Consider the following 18,916-nt stretch of genomic DNA (forward strand, 5'->3'; position numbering starts at 1 on the left):
GGTATGCTCTGTATTTTGGGGCATACGCGGAAAATGCATTAAAGGCTTTTTACTATTGGTTGTTGGACCAATTTGAATAAAAGGTCCCAGACAGCTGCAGCTGCTGAATAGCTTCGATTTAAGCCAAGCTAACACTCCACTACTCAATTAAATATAATAATATAAGGTATATGCATTTCGTTTGAGAAGTGATACGATTTCAGTGCAGTGGGATAAAGTCTGTCATTCCTAACAATCGGAAAGTAAGAAGTTAAATCTACATTTTCAGCAGTGTTTTAGATATGGAAGTACTATTACAGTAGCAATTACCTATTGATTTTCTTAGGGATACGTCTTATACGATTTACATGACTGAATACGGCTGAGTATCCTCTAGTCGAGTTCCCTGCACAATTCTCGTGAGCTGGTTTAGTTGTTGTTCGAGGAGGTTTATTTAGCATGCAGCTGGCAAGACGGCCGTCAACGTCGATTGGGTTCCCCGTGGATCTAATGGCTACACAGCGATAAATGCGAGGGTGTTCGCGCAGTCTGTCACAGTGTGAGTGTGGGTGCGTGTGTGACTGAGTGAGTGTGCGAGTGGAGTGCGCGAGTAGAAGGAAAAGGGACTTCCCCGGCAGCAACAGTCACAATCAGTGGCTGTCGCTTGAAACTTCTCCTCTGCGCACTTTAGTGGTACTGCCGATAATACTCCTCGCCTAATTGCCCACACACGCGCACACTTAGCTTTCCAGATAAAATTAACGCCGCCGGGCAGCGTTTTGGATGGTGGGGCTGCGTGTAAAATGTGCTCATAAGTGGAATTGGTCACGGACTTAAAAAGCGGATAAGCATCTGTTTAGGCGGTCGTGAATTAGTAAGGGGTCAATGAGAACGGCATCAAACGTGAGTGTTTCACAAACGCATAGCATACCAAAAATAAGGTCATAATAATTTAAAAACGAAATTAGGCTCTCCAAACATCTTCCTTTTAGGCCGCCCACTAAACTGAAAAAATTTAAGGCAAGCCCACAGGGTAAGGTGGCTCCTTCTGGCCAGGATCCTTGCAGCTACCTTGCAACATGACCGGAACTCCGCTGCACGCCATTTTGCTTGGGTCAACACGAGCTGGGAGCATGTTAAGCCATGATTAATACGTGTTGATAAACAGTTATTGTAATTAATCGCGCCGCTCGTATCGCTCGACTTTAAATCAACTCGCTTGGCCAACCTAATTGGCGCGACTTTCCGTGGCCGGCATAAATTTGAATTTGGCGCCTTGCACCCACTCGCACTTGCACTTGCACTTTGATTTGGATCGAAAATGGAAATGCATTTATCATTCGCCTCTGCAGTCAGCAGGCGCACTTATCTGAAATTAAAAATCGCTCCTTCCTGAATTTATGTCAGCACTTTGCTGCCAATACTTTCTACACATTCCTTTGGTCCTTTCGTCCTTTGGTCCTTGTCCCTTTGAATCGACGTTGCAATGCACCGGGTCACTTGATAGCCACAACAAACTTTTCACATAATTAAAAGCTAACACAACTTTCGGCTTCTGTTCGACGAAAAGTTCCCTGACATGTAGCAGTACACAATACGAGCTCCTCTATTAGCAGATTTCTGCATGCCTCGGTCTATTTGTAAGGATCCTTCCAACTCCAGGGTCCACATTTCTGCGAACTTTGGATCTGTGAAAGGTTCTGTATTGAAAAGGTTCTGCAGGAAGTGGAAGGGGGAAATGATAGTCGAAAAACCGCCTCTTTGTCTTAGAACCTAAAATAAATGTTACCATTTTTGGGTGTGATTGTACACCTGAGATTTCCTAGTAAATTATGGCCTTCATTAAAGGTATTGTATATAACTGAAATATACTCACGAGTATTTCTTCAAAATAAGTCAAAAGAGAACATTATTTTCTGAACCACCAATTTCATGTTAGGTGTGTAATTCAATAGTAAACCCAAATAAATATATCAAGTATTCTGTTGTTATTACCTAATACCTTTTTTGAGACTTGGAATAATCTGTTTTCTCTTTTAAATCAAACGGAAAAAGGCAGAAAACACAAACACTTGGATTCCCTGTTTTCAAACCATTGGAAGTGCTTAGCTCACATGTAGATGGCGCTTTATCCGCTTGTAAATACAGTGTGGCCAGATTACCTTTTTCAATACATTACTTTTGGCGCTCAATTCAAACTGAATTGTGGAAATGAATGCTGAAGTATTCATATAATAAACACTGCATCAGTATCCTCGAACATTATAATAAGCTGCACTGTAGCACAGTGCTACAGTGCACCCCCCAATTCAAAGACCACAATGCTCATTCGAGTCCGATATATTAAAAACACATTTGCAATGTATTGTGCAAGAGTTAAAAGGTACATAATCATAATCATACATTTCTACATAAACAGAATATACGTATATTAAAAGCATACTCGGCGCAGCTGTATACAAAATATCAAATGCCTCAAAGTAACAAAAGTCGACCGAAGAAGAACAGATAGGATCGCATGGGTTAATTACACATTGAACGGACAGAGATGTGCTGAAATGCTCACATCAAAAGCAGCGGCTGCAAAACAATCCTCCCGCGCGATACTTATGTACCAAAAATAAGTGTATATATATGTATATTCAATTGAGGATTTAGCAATCACATTACTGGCACTCGTTACATTGAAGCAATTCCCTTCTGTTTTTGTATCCAAAGCATTTTCACATCAACACATTTCTAAGGCAGACTCCCTTACTTCTGGCCCAGATGCAGCTTGCCCAGCAGGGCGTTGGCCTGCTGGCCGGCGGACTCCTGGGCCTGTCCGGCCGCATCCTGGACGGTCTTCTCGACGGACTGGCGCTTCTGGTCGACGTACTGGTTGGCCTCCTGCAGCTTCTGGTCCACCGTCTGGCTGGTCTGCTTCAGAGCCCCGTCGATGGCGCCCTCCGCCTGCTTCAGCTTCTGGTCCGCCACGGTCTCGGCGGCCTTCACGCTCTTGTTGATGGCGTCGTTGGCCGCCTTCTTGGTCTGGTCCACCGCATTGGCGGCCGCTCGCTGGGAGGCCTCCGCCACGTTGGCCGCCACCTGCTTGGAGTTCTGGGCCACGGCCGCCGCCTGCGCCACCGTGTTGTCCACCGCCTGCTTGCCCTGGTTCACGGCTCCGGCGGCACGGTTCACGCCCTGGTCGATCGCCTGACCCGCCTTCTGGGCCTCGGCGGTGGCCAGGGCAGCTGCTTCCTTGGCTGTTTGAAAAGAATGATATTAGTTGGAACTGCTTTGAAATATACTGAAAAAGTGGACCTAGAGATCTGCATATCTATCGAATGGGAAGGTTGTAGTTTAAGCAAGCAGAGATGTTCTCTGTAGTTATAAATCTCCATCACATTAAATTGTTTTCACAATCATTGAAATATTTCAATATTTATTATGAGATGTTTTCGAAAAGGCGAAACTTTTCCTTGGAAACAAGTATTACGTCAATGCGTTACTAAAGAAACCCATTTATTATGAGCTCTTGTGTTTGAAATGCTAAAAAGATTTGCGTATCAGATAAATTGGAAATGGAATGCTAATGAGCTAACACTTTTAGCAAGAACTGATAGCTGATTTTGGAAGTTATCTCAAACGAGCCTCATTCAGTTGTTTTTTGAAAGAATGTTTAAAAGTATTTTAGAAAATGGAAGATTTTGTACAACTTTAGAAACACAACTTCAAAGCCGATTGCAGTTGTAAGACATCTTGTAGATGGAAAACCTTATAGATATTTCTTTCTCCGCTCCACTTTTCCGAATCTCGCTACTCACCCGTGCTGGCGGCCAGCTGCTCGGCCTCGCCCTTGGTCTGCTGGACGGACTGGCCCACCTTCTTGGCCTGCTCCTCGGCTAGCTTCTGGGCCTCGGCGGCCTTCTCGTTGGCCAGCTTCTCGGCCTCATCCTTCTTCTTGCTGAAGAGATTGGCGGTCTTGTCGCCGAAGTTCTTCAACGAAGCTGCGGATTGAAAAGGAGTGCATTGTAGATCCTGCTTAAGCTGGAGGTGGAGGTGGAGGTGGAGGTGGAGGTGAAGGTGGAGGAGTAGGTGTAGGTGGCTGGGTGGGATTACTTTGGTTCTGGCGACTGGGAAACATGCTGACTGGCCCTCTGAATGCTAACTAAGCTCTGGCCTGGCGCCAATGATAATTTATAGCCTGATTGCAATCAGCGGGATGAGGTTTGAGATTCCAGATTCCAAATTCCAGACAGGTAATTGCCGAAACATAAACAAAGCAGCTGGAGCATGAACTATTTACATGACTACATCGAATCGATTAGACGGGGACACTTTCCTATAAATAGCATCAATAGAAACTGCGCAACTAGGGGCTGCTGAAATCGTGATCGCCAGCCCCATGGCGTCAGCCTTAAAATTTGAGGCACTCTGCCCGCTCAGACTTATATTCGTAATTCGCAATATTCGCATTAATAGAATACAATAATTAACGAGCGCCAGCTTTGCATTCATTTGGAGTGACGTGTGCGCCCTCTCGAATAGAAACATTGTGCCACTATAGTTTACGAACTCGCAACTCGGAACCGGGTGCGAATCGGTTGGGCGAAACGGACGAATCGGAAACGGGCGGAAATGGCCGAGGAATTTCTTTGTAATATATGTATGCGAGTGAGGCAAACAAAGCGCAAGTATTCAAATTATTCGGCGTATGTGATGTCATAATGGTGCGGTTTATTCACGCTTTCTGATTGTGATCGGGAATGTGTTTATTCCGACTCGGTTCTCGCCATAATCCCAAAGATACTCTAATGGTCCCTCCACTCGACTCACTTCCAAATAATTTAGTTTCGATCAATTTCGTTTCGCATTTAATGGGCCAAAATTGTGCGAAAATAATGGTTTCTATTCTAATATTTCTGGCCATCGAGATTAGGGAATGTGTGGGCTCGGCTGAGGAGTTGAAATTACGTTTACTGCTCCAGAAAACAAGCTGAATAAAAGGAATTCAATCATTTCAAACGCTAATGGATAAGAAATGTACATATGTGGCATTGAACTTGCTCAGCAATCTAGAATCTAGCAATTTAAGCGGAAGGAATCGTGCAATCTACACTGTACAATACCAGCTATATGTATGAATAGAGGGGAATCATGCATTGCTAAAAATATTTGCTGTGTGCTGTTTTCGAAATTAAAATCGTATTAAAAGACACTTAAAACACATTCGCATATCTGGCGTCATCTATACGTTGTTAAACCTTATGATAAGTTACTAAAAAGGTAGCTACGATACGAATAGGGCAACTGTAGTGTTTAGTATTCCCCTCCAAATCCTTTGGATATAACTTAATGGCTAACACACGCGGAATTCCTAAGGCATCAGCCCCATTTGAGGCATTTGCGTAATAAGACGCATTTTGTTCTTCACTCTCAACCCGAAACTGTGGCAGCTTGTGGTCAATACTGGAAACCGGCTTAGAAGCATGGCCAGAAGGCAACACAATGAGCCCAGACTCTCACAGCCTCTGGCGTCGATTCTGTTTCTGTTTCTGTTTTTGTTTTGGTTTGGTTGCTTTTAGATTGTGATTTTGTTTTCTGATTTGTTTTTGTCGATGTCGCACTCGCAGCTCAGATAATGCGCCGAAGCCTCTGAATAGAGCAAAACCTGTAGCTTGAGCCCAGCTCGGAACTGACACACACACACACATACTACACACAGGCAGGGAATGAATATCTATGAGTAACTGCGATTTGAGGTCTGGCGACTCACGTTCCAAACCAGTTCTGGATGCCCAAAAGAGCTACAATCCGTGATGAATCGATGGAGCTACTGTGGCCGCTCTTCCCTCCGTTGCCCCATTTGTTGTTGCTGATGATGTCATGTGGGATACAACAGCACAATCGAGATATAATATACCAGAGAACTAGAACTATATACATATGTAAGTGAGAGCCGCGCGTGGCAGAAAGGGTGGCGTGGCACTCACACGCCCCACGAATCGAAATTGTTTTGGCCCCCGGCGAATCGTCATCCGGCCGAAGGTCGTCTGAGTCAGCTGGCAACAGAGGAGGTGGCCAGAGGGGAAGGGACTCGTGTCCTGGCCACGGACAATCCGCTGGCTGATGTCACGACCCTGCCAGGTAAATCAATAATCGGGGAGGACAAGGCCGGGTCAGACATCTAGCCCTTTGGGGCGGGCTATGCTAATGGCTACGAATGAAGTCACTGGAGTCGATCGAATCAGAGAACATGATGCCAAGCGTTTGGAGGTGAGTTCTTAGCCAGCAATTAGCTCACTTTTGCAGCCACAAATTGAAGGCAGGACAAGTCAGGCTCAAAAGTTTATTTAAGGAGAACAAACTCTACTTTAAGTCCATCTAATCTAATCACTTTTGCAGAAGACGCCTGCTTATCCAACTCCTACTCCTGATGAAGGAAGCACTAGAAGCTTATACTCAGAAGTTTCTAAGGTCTTTTCCTTATCTCAGAACCATATAAACTTCATATGACTTTATATTCAGAAGGGTCCAACTCATCTATTTAAGTTTCTTTGATATTTATATTTAGAGTACATTGAATGACAATGCACATTATTACGACGATGAACTGGAATCAAGGAACTTAGAGGGTTAACATTACTGGCAATTACAGCACCCCCGCCACGTTCCAGCTCGTTTTCTTCAAGTGTATCTAATAGCCAATTAAATTGAATGACCCTAAACCTGACCCACTGGCGGGTGACCAAATTAGCCCACGACATTGGCTTGGCGTGGGCATTCCGGAGGCATGGACTCGTAATTGAATTGGCCACGCCGCCGAAGATGCCGCTCCACCTCCAACGGGCTCCAAATCGATTGGGCGCACTGCTGGCCAGCGGAGGATATAAGTACAGGAGGCGATCGGAGCCGGCTCACTGTGCACCGGCGGAAGCGAGCGAAATGAAGCATCTCCTGACTGCACTCGTGGCCCTGCTGAGCATCCTGCCGCGGGGCGAGCTCCTGGGATCGGGACCGCCCTGCCCGCGTCGCTATCTGCGCAGGATCAACGGCAAGTGCTACTACTTTTCGGTGAAGAAGGTGAGCTTTGGTCGCAGCTTCGATCACCTGTGAGCGAACGACTCATACGTGTAGATAGATAATATGATATTAATACGATCTGTTATTACCCCATTGAGATGAACTGGTTCGGCGCCCTGAACAACTGCCTACGCAAGGGCCTGACCCTGGCGGACTTGAGCAACCAAAGGGACTTCGACGGAGCCATCGGGTTCCTGAGTGGCCTGGGCAACACGGAGGACTTCTGGTTTGGGGGCAACGATCTGTACCACGAGGGTCGCTTCCAGTACATCAGCAGCGGACGGCTGGTGCGCTACTACAGCAACTACAGCAACGTGCTGCCCCTGGAGCACTCCGAGTGCGACGACTGCCTGGAGGTGAGGATCCGCTCCGAGATCAACATGGTGTCGGCGGACAACTGCCACGAGCGGCAGTACTTCATCTGCTCGGAGCGCTACTGCCAGGACTCGGACGGCGGCAAGAAGCCGAAGCACCACAGCCACGAGCACTTGCATCACTTCCACCACGACATTGGCGAGAGTGGCGACGGCGAGGTGGAGGAGGAGGAGGGGGACCACGACCGCCAGGACCCCATCGCCAGTGGCTCAGCGGAGCAGCCGGAGCCGGACTCCGAGGATGCAGCCGTGGCGCTCGACGTCCCGGATGACGACCAACTGGATCAGAATGGCGTCTCGGTGCCTCCGGGAGCGGAGGAAACAAAGCCCGTTGGCGAAGCTGGCGAGCCAGGAGCAACTGCTGCCCCCGGCGCTGCAGAAGGAGCAGCTTCTCCAGCAGCAGAGGGAGGCACCCCCGCCGGCGCAGCTCCAGCTGCCGAGGGAGCAGCCACTCCTGCCGCCGAAGGAGCAGCCACACCCGCTCCAGGAGCAGAACCCCCCGCCGCCGCAGCAGCCGAGACTCCGGCGCCGCCAGCAGCCTGATCTGCACAACTTCCCAGCTGAAAGCCGCAACTATCGATTCGAAATAAAAGACAGCAATAATATTACCAGTTGTTTTCACATATTCAAACTCAACTGCCGGTCGGCGACTTGGGTACATCAATGAAATTACAGATACGCCAAATTATGATTATGCCAAGTTTAAATAAATGTCAATCGAAAAAGGTTCTATCTTTCAAATAAGCCAATGGGAATGTGGAAAAATCGTAAATGTGTTAGGTATTATGGGTATGCAGCGATCCATATCAGTTTCTTGAATGGAAAGTTAGTTCTATGAGAACTTATTTTGATGAATATTTAAATATTCGAATATTTGATCAATTGAGTAGCTTAGATTAAAGTGAACTTAACGGAGACTTTCATTTCAGGGACGCAGATGTTGGAACAGTCATAAAATCGCTGTAATGTTGCTTAGTATTATGTGGAATAACTTCAAGTCGGAGGTCCCCGATTGACCATTTAATCGGACAGTAATTGAGTCCCAGAGCAACCTGAATACAATACAATTGAATACAATTGCTTCATTTGTTGAACCCTCTTCAGATGGCAGTGAGTCCGTGCACTTCTTCATCCGAGAGGGAAGTCCGACCAGTACCAGCATAGTTTGGGCACTGATGGTGACCGAGAAACCACCGACAGAAGCAGCAACCCCCGGGCATCACCATGTCCAATCAATATTCATCAATTTGATGCACTCTACCCGGCGATAAGGGTGCTCTGCTTGCTTCGCTAATGCAAATTGGTCACTGCCCGATAATGCAGATGCCACGCCCACGAAAGGGTATATATAGAACAGGGGGCGGCACGCATGCCTACAGTTTGGCTGGACAGGTGCCTCAGTTTTGCTGGCAGCCATGAGGATCCTACCGATAGTGATTCTGGCCTTGATGGCGGTCCATTCCGGCTGCGGAAAGAAGCAGGGCAAGAAGGCCAAGGACAAGGGTCCTTGTGGTAAGCCCTATCTCAAGGAGCTGAACGGAAAGTGCTTCTATGTGGGCGTCAAAAAGGTGGGATAGCCCTTCTTTAGTGCCACCAAAGCTATCACCACAGAGTCGCAAAATAACGATATTTCGCTTGAAATGTATTGGCAGATCAACTGGTTCGGGGCCCAGAACAACTGCCTGCGCAAGGGCCTCAACCTGGCCGACGTGTCCACCGTGGAGGACTTCAACGCGGTGGTCCACTACATGACGTCGCAGCTGGGATACGACGACTTCTGGTTCGGAGGCAACGACCTGCAGTCGGAGGGCCGCTTCAAGTACATCAGCAACGGGAAACTGGTGCGCTACATGGGCGTCTCCCCCATAGTGGAGCCGACTCAGCGCTCCAACCTGGACGACTGCCTGGAGATCAGGATCCGGCCCAACGTGACCGTCGTCCTGGACGTGAACTGCCAGGAGAAGAAGTACTTCATCTGCGAGCAGAACCAGCTCAAGTGCGCTGTGCCCGCGGCGGACAGCGGGGATGGGCAGAAGCACAGCCACGAGCACTTGCACCACTTCCACCACGACGCCGGCAAGAAGGAGAAGCAGGAGGCGGGGATCAAAGAGCAAAGTTTGGAGAGCGATTCACGGCCAGCTGACAATTCGAATTCAACGGAGATCGGGGTCTCGGAGGAGAAGAAAACGGAGGGCGCGCCGTCTGGAGGTGATGGTGGTGGCACCACGGAGCCGGTGTTCGAGAACGGCATGGGAAACGCGGGGGCCACCAACGCCGAGGAGGCCCAGACGGTGCCGCCAGGCGGGGGTGCGAGTGCCTCCACGGCGGCAGAAGGCGCTGGAGCAGCCACGCCCGCCCCGGATGCGGCCACTCCGGCGGCAGGTGCCCCAGCGGAAGGAGCTCCAGCCGCCGAGGGCGCCACTCCTGCACCGGCAGCTCCGGAAGGCGGGGCCACACCTGCACCTGCTCCGCCGGCCTGATCGCACCAACCCACCAACCGGGCGCACCAATAGACATCTAGGGAATCGAGTAATGTTTGAGCTTTCACCAAATAAAGTTGAGTTTTAACCACATGAAGATCCATTGGGCTTCAGTCCATTCAAGTTATTAGAAGTAGTTTCCCAATGGCATTGAAATGATATACATTAATGAGAATGATATACTGGAATAAAACACCGGCTTGTTCCTGTATAAAGTACTATTCAAGTAATGCCATTATTACGAATTTGGTATTTTACACCATTATTTTCTTCCTTTTTAAGAAACATGCTTTCAAACTCTCCGCAGAAACCTCTTCATTTTAGGAAACGCTCTTTTAAACCAAACTTTAAGTGGAAATTAAAAACGTATTAAAACATAAAAATTTCTGAAAGATGGTTTCGTCTAGCTTTCTAGGTGATAGTCCCAAGGCAAGCTAAACATAGAAGATCAAAGTGCTGAGTAGGAAAAAGATGCAGCTACTAAATGTTGAAATGTTGAAATGTTGAATGTCTGAGTAACACTATCAGGTTATCAGATTATCAGATTATCAAGGTAATTCTAGTTCAGTGGAAAGTTCACCACTCGGGGTTACTTACATTTCGATGCATCTGTTTGGCATTGATTGGGAACAGATAACAGATAATATTGAAAAGCATGTTATGAATACAATTTACATATAGTCCGTATAATAGAACCAAAGTGCCCATCTCAAGTGCCCATGCTTGACCACGCGGTGCTCAAGTGGCTTCTATTGCCGGAGGATTGCGGAGACGGAGATCGGAGATCGGAGATCGGAGATCGGAAGCGGAGCTGGATGATGGAACTCTGGGGCTTTGCACCCACTTCCAGAAGCATAAGTGGGCCAGAGCCCCAAGCAAACCAAACCAAACCAACAGCACAACCCCGAAGATACAAAGTATATATGCCTCAGATTCGTGTTGCTTAGTGTGTATCTGGGCAGCTATAATTATATACGTATCATCGTTTTGGCTTTGGGTGTGGGTGTTGGATGGGATGGGATGGGATGGGATGGGCCAGCGAGAACGGCAACTCGTAGTCCATTTGGAGCTACATATAACTGCGCCATAATTGGCTTACGTATCATCCATGTCGTCGTCATCACCGCCATCGCCACAATCATCACCATCACCAGAGCCAAGCCAGCGGAGCCGGATAATTAGGTTGTAGCCATTGCTACCCGTATCGGATCGAACAACCCCACCCGACCGCGGATCCAAGTCCCGGGTGGCCAGCTGCTCCAACTATCCGACTCCGACTCCGACTCCGACTCTAACTCCGCCTCCTGGCCGCCCTGGTGATGATGTAACTGCCACTGGAGTCCTCCACTGGGTTATATGCTGACCGCGATTAACCCACTCACTGCACATACATACATATGTATATCATCCGTGTAGCTGGATGTATCGGATACACATACGAGCATACATACGTAATACGTATGCTAGACCCAAGATTTCTAATTTCGAAACTTTCACAACAACGACTTGGCTTTTGTTTTACCTGAAATCGAGCTGAACATTCTGAAACTGTCGGGTTTTTCTCGGCCGTTGGAGTCGAAGAACTGAACTGCTGCTGATGCTGATTTTCGGGTTCTGCGTTTGATCGGATGGAATTCGAATGCGTTCAGATTTATTTGCGTTCAGCGGACTTGGTATTTCTGGTGGAGCGCGTTTATTTTTAAACGTCCGACTGCGTCGAGAGCACAGAAACGTATAAATATAAAGTCGAGGAATACTACTAAAAAGTAACATGGCATTAGCAGAAGTCGAGTAAATTGCCAACAGAATTATGTGAGTGTAGACTTTCTGCTCAGATAGCAGATAAAAACTGGATAACTGTTGATTAGCAGCACAATAACAGTAGCAGCGCAGTCCACGCAAGAAGAGCGTAAAATTTGAAATGAAAAAAGAGAAATTTTGAAGCAGCTTGTTTTTTCTCTCTTCTTTGGGTGATTTCATTTTAAATTAAATTGGCCACTAGATGGCGCCTTATTTCGAAAACCGAGAGTCGAGGTGCACTTGTTCGGTGCTGCCAACTTTGTTCAAGCAAAAGAACTGTTTCAGCTTTGTAGTTTTGAAAAAAATAATGAATAAGCGGGGAATTAAACTAAATATTTAAATTCTAAGTTAGCAATTTGTTTCTTCATGGGGTACAGGCCTCAGGCAAAAGCAAAGAAAATAAGAAAAGTAGATTACCACCAACCTCAATTGATTGCGCCATGGTTTAACGACATTAGCGGGCTATACAGGTTAAGCCACTTTCGAAATCCAACAGTTCTACTGAGTACAACAAACCGAACACAATGGGTCAAGTGCTTAGGATTCTTAGCTGTCTTCAAATTTTGCTGCTGCTTTTACGCACTGATGAGGCGAATGCAAAGGGAATATGCCTTTATTTCAGTGAGAAAACAGTAAGCACACTTCATTAAAGTCTTCAGCGCTAGCAGTTAGGAAAATATACAAAATATCCAATATAGGCTACTTGGTTTGGTGCCCTGGCCATCTGCAAAAAGCTGCACATGTGTTTGGCCAATCTGGACACCGAAGTTACCCTGATCCAAATGAATACTAAAATGGACAACGAAGAGCACGAGTACTGGTTTGGACTGAATGCACATGAAAAGCCCAACTTCAGATACGTGTCAAACAACAAGTCCATTGAGTACTCCCCACTCAACTCCAAGCTCGTGAACAATGAAGGATGCGCCTATGTTAAGCACCAGCAAGACTTTTTCAAATTCGAGTCCGCAAGCTGTCACGAGCACAAAAGATTCATCTGCAGTAAAACCGACGAATGCGATGGAGTTAGCATGAAACATGGAGATTCAAAATGTGTTATAACCGAAGAGCAACAAGAAATTGTGGCCTACTAACCTATAGTTTACTGCAGGCAAATAAATAAACTGTGTTTTGACAGGCATCACCATAATTTACTTAAATAAGTTGCAGTGTTCAGTGCAGTTATAAAACGAAGGATATTCGGTGAAGTTGACTTTCCTAGTACTAGTACCACTAGTCTGTGGAAGCCTTTCGCTTTGCTGCCGATTTCAGTTGAGCTGCATGAGCCCTGCACTTTGTTTTGTAGGCCTGCACCAGACGTCCACCAGGTGAAATGGCAATTGACACATGAATCTGGTGGAAAGTAATCAATAAGTACACTTTCATCAAATTATTTAGATTTTGTCTCACCTCCAGGTATTGCAACTCCTTTTCGTAAGGTAACGACTCCTCCAAGAGCCTTAGCACTGCCTGAAACTTTTCCGGGCCCAGTATGTACGTCATTTCACCAATGTTCTGCTTGTACCACTTCGCATAGTTGTCCAGATTCATCTGAACATTCATGGTTGAGGCAGAAGCAGCTCTTGCAGTCAGCAGCAAATGAAGCAAGGACTGCATGGAGGCCATGGATGCAGTTTGCAGAAGTCTGTTTTTCAGATACTCTGCAAGGAACGGGAAACGTTGCCTGGGTTTTAGACTACAGAAAGCAATATACTTTTAATGTATGTGGTGGTTTCAGGATTGGCTGCACTGGCGATGGATTGTACCAGTATCAGGTAGAACTTCCACTGGTTGAAGTTGTCCGTGTTTGACTGTTTGAATAGGTATTGAAGGGCTGCCTCGTGATGGCCAACAAACAGCTGCAAGTAAGATTCATTTAACACAACATACGTAGCCCCTTTCAGGAAAATATTACCTTGTCGCAAAGGTGCTTTACAAAGGTTAGTTCGTCGACGCCCTCATTTATCCAGGCGCTAAAGCTGGCGAATGCCTCGCCGACATTTTCCGATCGGTGAAGGTCCAGCAGGGTACCTAAATGCATGCTCACACACACATTTAGCGCTTCATCTGAGGGGGTTCACGTTTAGTTACATATGAAGCAATGCAGTACAAGAAAACACCTGGCAGGGTTTTGCGCAAGAACTCCACATATTCCAAACTGCATATTTTGGGATTGCCCACAAGGCCGGAATAGAGATTCCCTAAAGCGGTGGTCAGTATCAGGGTGAGCTTCATCGCAGAGTCGACATCTGAGGGTGTATAAATCATTTTAAAAGGGAAATCAGGCAGAGTCAGGGAAACCAACCATAAGCCGCCGACAAGAAAACATTGGCGAGGAGTTCGAACTCGGATTCCAGGAATATGATCAAGTCCACCTGCAGTTGATCGGAGTGCTCCTTGCTGTGAATTCAGTTACGGATAAATGGGGTGCCCTCATCCAGTAGCTTCCAACCCACCTGAAGATGTATTCTGTGGCCGTCAGGATTCTGAGTTCCTGCAGCTGGCGAAGCACACGAAAGCTGCCGACATTCGCTGGCAGTTGGCAGAAGAACTTGGAGGCCAGAAACTGCACAAAAAGGTGTTGTTACTAATAACTTATATACAATCCACTCACCTTTTCTGTGCCATTCAGAATCTTCAGGAGCTCGGCAAATTCGTATTTTTCCAGAGATCCGAGTTGTTGAATTCCGCACTGCTTTTCTATTATCTGCGACTTGCGATTAAAATTAACTCATTGATTGTGTAGATTGAGTTACCTACCCTGCAAACAAAGCCAAAGCTATTGCCGATATTTGTAAATCTTCTATTTTCCAGCAGATCTTCCATTTTGCGCTTTGTTGTAAAAAATGTAAAAACATTCAAAATGCACCTATATTGTTTTTGTTGGCCCGCGTGCAGTGTTGCCTCCGCTCATGCGGTTAAAAATACCACATCGCTTTGAGGGAAATCGATAAGTTATGGCACGCCTATCGATTTCGTAAGGAGCACAAAGTAGCCGTTACAATTATTTAAACCCATGTTTAAATTGCAAAATGTATTTTTATAAATATCTTATATTTTATGAAATCATATTTAAGCCTGTTGTCACTCATTTATTAAGTTTCCCTAATATTATTTTGCTTGGAGGTTCCATAAACCTATTTCGATTAACGGTCTATTTAACACAGTAATCCTTGCGCTGCTGTCGTATGACAGCGTTAAGCTTCAAGCACTGCTGTCTGAGGGCATCGTTGTCGCCTTTCAGGATCTCAATGGTCTCCTCCTGTCGCTGGATGGTCTGGTGAACGCGTTTTTGAAGCTGCTCCATCTCCTGCTTGTGGCGTTCGTTTAGCACTCCCAACTCGCTCTGAATGTCCGCGTTGAGGTTATCCCGCAGTCTGTCCCGCTCCATGAGGGTGTCGCCGCACATCTTCTTGCTGTGGCTCAGCTCCAGCTGCAGCTGCTTCACCTCCGCCTGGCTGTTCCGCACCTGGGCATCCGCCTCCGCCAATTTGCCGCGGGTCTCCGCGTACTTCTCCCGCAGCGACTTCTCCACGCTTTCGGCCAGAACCAAATCCTTCTCGTACTTCTCCTTGAGGCGACTGAAAAGGATGTGCTTAGCAGGGTACTCATATCATTTGGCCAGCATATACTCACTTCATCTTTAGCTCGTGCTCCTCACTGTGCTGCAGTGCGTCGGCCTCCATCCGCACCACCAGTTCGTCAAGCTGGCGATCTCTCTCCGCCCGGTAGTGTTGCCTTATGGCGTTCTCCTTCTCCGCCTGGGCCAACTTGGTCTTGTTCTCGTGCTCCGACTTCCACAGCTCAAAGTCCGCTTGGTACTGCTGCTCAATGGTGTTGATGCGGTTCTGGTACTTCTCCTCCTGCTTGGCCATCCGTTCCTGCATTTCGAACTTGGCCTGCTCCAGCTCCTGCTCCTGTTCCCGCAGAGCCTCTTGCCTTCTGGCTTGGTGGTCATTCTCCCGCTGCCGTAACTCCGTCTGCAGGCGCTCCCGCTCCGCGGCGAACTCCTCCGTCAGCTTCTGGCGCTGTTCCGCCTGCGTCCTCTGCTCCTCCTCCAGCTGGCGCTCGGACCGCTCCCGGATGGCAGTTCGCTCCTTCTCGATAATGGCCTCTCGATCCTGGGCGCAGCTCTCACGGATGCTGGTCTCGATCTGCTCGTGTTTCGTTCGTGCCTCCTCCAAGGCGTCTAGCAACTGCATCTGGTGGGTGCGCTTCAGCTCGGTCACCTCACGTTGGTGGTCGCAGTTCATCTTGTTGATCTCCGCCTCCAGGCCTTTAACCGTAAGTTCCTTTGAAACAAATTTAATGGGGGATTATTGATATATTGCTATGTAACTCTTCTAATCTTCTGGACCCCATCTTAGTTTTAGTTTTATAGCTCTAATAATATATTATAATAATGATTACTGATCCAATGGTGGAATATTCCCGAGCCATTCTTTCTCTGCGCTGCATTGAAAGCTAACAACAATCGTGATCATAATGCTACTCCTCTTCTATGGTTCATTTCTATAACGAACCTTAATCTTCTTGGTGTTCTCGCGCACCCATCGCTCTCGCCGGATCTTTTCGCCCGCCATAGTGGTCTCCTTGGTCCTGGCCAGCTCAGTTTCCAACCGGTGCTCCCAGGCCTGGTTCTGGCTCTCCAGGCGACGCGTGAGGGCCGCCACCTTTTCGCAGAGGGAGCCCTTGTCCTTGAGCAGCTGCTCGATGAATGCTTGGTGCCGGGTAACCACTTCCTCATAGTGCTTCTTCTGATCACGCAGTTTGGCGGCGGCGGTGGACTTTTCGGCGCGCAGGCTCTTCTGCTTTTCGCCACGCAACTGGAAGACGTGCTCCTTGGACATGTGGATAGCATTGGCCAACTCATTGGCCCGCAAGCTCAGGGCAATGACCCTCCTGGCAAGCTGGTGGTTGGGCAGCATCAGCAACTCAGATAGCCTGGATGGAAGGGGCAGTTAGTTATGAGCTTCTAGGGAACCCAAGAGACTTCACCCACTTGGGCACCTCGTCGGTGACATCAGGCTCCACGACGAACTCCACCTCCGATCGATTGCTATCCGGTATGGAACGACGGGTTTCCATCAGCGTCTTGTCGCAACTACTCTCCACATTGTTCAGGTAGGCCAGGATGTCCCTGTTAAGTGTTGTAGTGAGTAGTGGGTAGTGAGTATTAGTGGGTAGACAGCCACATGGTAAGTCATATTTACTTACTTGTACTTATCTCCACTCTCGGGAACTGCTCCTTCACTCACCGTACCTGTGTCGGCAGTGTCGCAGCGGGAATCTAGTTTCAGGTTCAGTTCGCTGGGGATTCGCTCGGAAAAGTTGTCTGCCATAGAAACCAAATATGAAGAACGCTTCACGGAAGGTCCAAGTCGGTAATTTACCCCTTTTCTTGTCCTCTTCGATTTCCTTGATGACAGACACTATTTCATCATATGTCGAATCCCTGGAGTCCTCATTCGACTTCAGGGACAATTGTGAGGCGCTATCATTGTCCTGTGCCTCGTCCAGGTCTACCAGTCCCTGCTTGTGCTTGTTATCGAATTGCTTCTGATCCTGCATGCTCATCCAGCTGTCCACCTTGTCGAGATTGTACTCCGAGAGTTTCCGCTCCTCCCGCAGGCTGCCCACACTGATGGCCTTCTTCAGCTTACCCAAAGGAGCTGGATTGGTTGTGGACTTGGTCACCTTGGATTTGGTGGACCTGGCAATGGGATCTGCACTGGCGGGCTTTACGTTCTCCTTTTTCTTACCCACAAAAGGGGGTGTCGAGGCCACCTTCAGGTAGTTATTAATGACGGCGTCGGAGCTGCCGTGCCCAAAGGACCTCCTATCATCCTGCACCGCTGGCAAAAAATTATTCTCAGCCCCGAAGTTTCTTGGGTTTGCCCCTGTTCTGTAGGAGGTGGCACCGTTGTTGACAGAGGAAGGGGAGGTGGCCATGTTCTTGGTCTCGGACAGATTGTTCTGCTTCTCCTTAGTGGGAGAAGCGTACTTGTCCAGATAGTTGTCAGTTCCCAAGTGGTTCTTGACCACCTGAACGCCCTCCACAGCCTGTTTGTACTCCCTTATTACATCTAGCTCCGATGAGGGGGCCTTTGGGAGAGTGGGAGTGGGGTTGGGTTGCCCCACCAGTTTGGAGGACTCCACATACCGGCAGCTAGGCGCATCGCAGGCACACTTAACCTCCGATGCCGATGCCTCATTGGTGCTTGTGGTGGAAGAGGATCGCGTGCTGCACGTACAGTTCTCCGAAGGACACTTTGGGTACTCGTAGGTCTCCGCCAGAACTTCTCCCTCGGCGGCAGTGGATCCGAAGTGCACGGACTTCTTCTGACCAACGGGATCAGCCTGTTCCACCTTACTCAGGAAACTGGGCAGAGTTAGAGGCCCCGGGGCTGAAATACTGGGACGCACCTCCTGCTTGTCATTATCGCAGTCACTGGAGTCCAAGTCCGCGTGCATATTCGGCTTGCTGAAGGACACCCTTCCCGGAAGATCTGGCTTGGCGGTGCGCTGTAGAAGAGCCCCGTTACTGAGGCCCTGAGTTCCGGAGTAGGAGGAGTACGATTTACCCTTCTCACCACCTGACATGGTGACCAGGAACTGCTCCCCCTCCTCGCTGCTGTCGGGGGTGCGTTTGTGGAGCGAGTAGTCGGACTCGGAGGAGTTGCAGGTGCTGCGGCAGAGCCAGCTGCGCTTGATGGGCTCCTCCAGCAGCGATTTCAGCAGGTCGTTCGAGGAGACTTGTCGCTGAAAGCAGCTATTACAACACCGACCATCGAAGGGGTTGCTTGGTCCACTCACCTTTCCGCCGATGCGCAGCTCCTTCTCACCAAAGTAGGTGCTCAACCGACGACCGAGCTTGGGGTCCGCCGACTGTGGTCGTCCCAGGAAAGGCGAGGAGCGACTGCGCTGCTGCAGGAAGTTGGCCGAGCGAGGCCGGAAATGGGGACACGGACTGTGGAGAGTCGTCAGCGAACGACTTGTGTGCTTGGGCTTTGTTTTTTGGCGTGTGGCGAGGTTTATCTGTGGTTGACCCCTCTTAATACATAGTCCGCAAGCAGTGGAATATATATGTAGTTATGGACGTACCTGCGAGCCCTTAAGACATAAATCCATAATAGCTTAGAATTAGGCACTCATCTAGATAGTTTTCGAACTGAATGCCCTGCCATAGCCTACTGCGTTTCAAGCCGGACTAACTCC

General features: G+C 48.2%; 6 protein-coding genes across 9 annotated transcripts; 3 read left to right on the forward strand and 3 right to left on the reverse strand.

The window, feature by feature from the left end:
- Positions 1-2,320: 2,320 nt before the first annotated feature.
- On the reverse strand, positions 2,321-11,636 carry LOC120445831 (late embryogenesis abundant protein ECP63). 3 transcript variants are annotated; one of them, XM_039626455.1, is made up of 4 exons: positions 11,421-11,636; positions 10,496-10,507; positions 3,786-3,968; positions 2,321-3,224 (listed from the first exon to the last, which is right to left on the reverse strand). In XM_039626455.1, exons 1-4 carry the CDS (start codon positions 11,437-11,439, stop codon positions 2,734-2,736), a joined length of 705 nt encoding a protein of 234 aa, XP_039482389.1. In that variant the 5' UTR covers positions 11,440-11,636; the 3' UTR covers positions 2,321-2,733. The 3 variants fall into 3 exon arrangements, with proteins under 3 accessions (XP_039482389.1, XP_039482405.1, XP_039482397.1); XM_039626471.2 differs by lacking the exon at positions 10,496-10,507; XM_039626463.1 differs by lacking the exons at positions 10,496-10,507; positions 11,421-11,636 and adding an exon at positions 4,081-4,216.
- LOC120445815 lies at positions 6,871-8,026 on the forward strand. Its single transcript, XM_039626432.1, has 2 exons — positions 6,871-7,044; positions 7,143-8,026. The coding sequence occupies exons 1-2, from the start codon at positions 6,907-6,909 to the stop codon at positions 7,959-7,961; spliced, it is 957 nt and encodes a 318-aa protein (XP_039482366.1). The 5' UTR covers positions 6,871-6,906; the 3' UTR covers positions 7,962-8,026.
- On the forward strand, positions 8,785-9,995 carry LOC120445822. The gene is made up of 2 exons (XM_039626445.2): positions 8,785-8,986; positions 9,071-9,995. The coding sequence occupies exons 1-2, from the start codon at positions 8,834-8,836 to the stop codon at positions 9,896-9,898; spliced, it is 981 nt and encodes a 326-aa protein (XP_039482379.1). The 5' UTR covers positions 8,785-8,833; the 3' UTR covers positions 9,899-9,995.
- Positions 11,637-12,175: 539 nt separating the features above from the next.
- Positions 12,176-12,858, forward strand: LOC120458606. The gene is made up of 2 exons (XM_039646313.2): positions 12,176-12,330; positions 12,397-12,858. Exons 1-2 carry the CDS (start codon positions 12,223-12,225, stop codon positions 12,790-12,792), a joined length of 504 nt encoding a protein of 167 aa, XP_039502247.1. The 5' UTR covers positions 12,176-12,222; the 3' UTR covers positions 12,793-12,858.
- On the reverse strand, positions 12,818-14,603 carry LOC120458605. Of its 2 annotated transcripts, none has more exons than XM_039646310.1 (9): positions 14,459-14,591; positions 14,313-14,411; positions 14,155-14,264; positions 14,004-14,098; positions 13,819-13,947; positions 13,614-13,765; positions 13,413-13,557; positions 13,109-13,359; positions 12,818-13,051 (listed from the first exon to the last, which is right to left on the reverse strand). In XM_039646310.1, exons 1-9 carry the CDS (start codon positions 14,522-14,524, stop codon positions 12,932-12,934), a joined length of 1,167 nt encoding a protein of 388 aa, XP_039502244.1. In that variant the 5' UTR covers positions 14,525-14,591; the 3' UTR covers positions 12,818-12,931. The 2 variants fall into 2 exon arrangements, with proteins under 2 accessions (XP_039502244.1, XP_039502245.1); XM_039646311.1 differs by having other exon boundaries at positions 12,819-13,051; positions 14,313-14,405; positions 14,459-14,603.
- Positions 14,604-14,780: 177 nt separating this feature from the next.
- LOC120458705 (centrosomal protein of 131 kDa) lies at positions 14,781-18,895 on the reverse strand. Its single transcript, XM_039646449.1, has 8 exons — positions 18,803-18,895; positions 18,515-18,736; positions 17,092-18,460; positions 16,916-17,033; positions 16,701-16,838; positions 16,222-16,642; positions 15,335-15,990; positions 14,781-15,279 (listed from the first exon to the last, which is right to left on the reverse strand). Exons 1-8 carry the CDS (start codon positions 18,827-18,829, stop codon positions 14,853-14,855), a joined length of 3,378 nt encoding a protein of 1,125 aa, XP_039502383.1. The 5' UTR covers positions 18,830-18,895; the 3' UTR covers positions 14,781-14,852.
- Positions 18,896-18,916: the final 21 nt, after the last annotated feature.

This window comes from Drosophila santomea, chromosome 2L, assembly GCF_016746245.2.
Source record: "Drosophila santomea strain STO CAGO 1482 chromosome 2L, Prin_Dsan_1.1, whole genome shotgun sequence".
NCBI classification, from domain to species: domain Eukaryota; kingdom Metazoa; phylum Arthropoda; class Insecta; order Diptera; family Drosophilidae; genus Drosophila; species Drosophila santomea.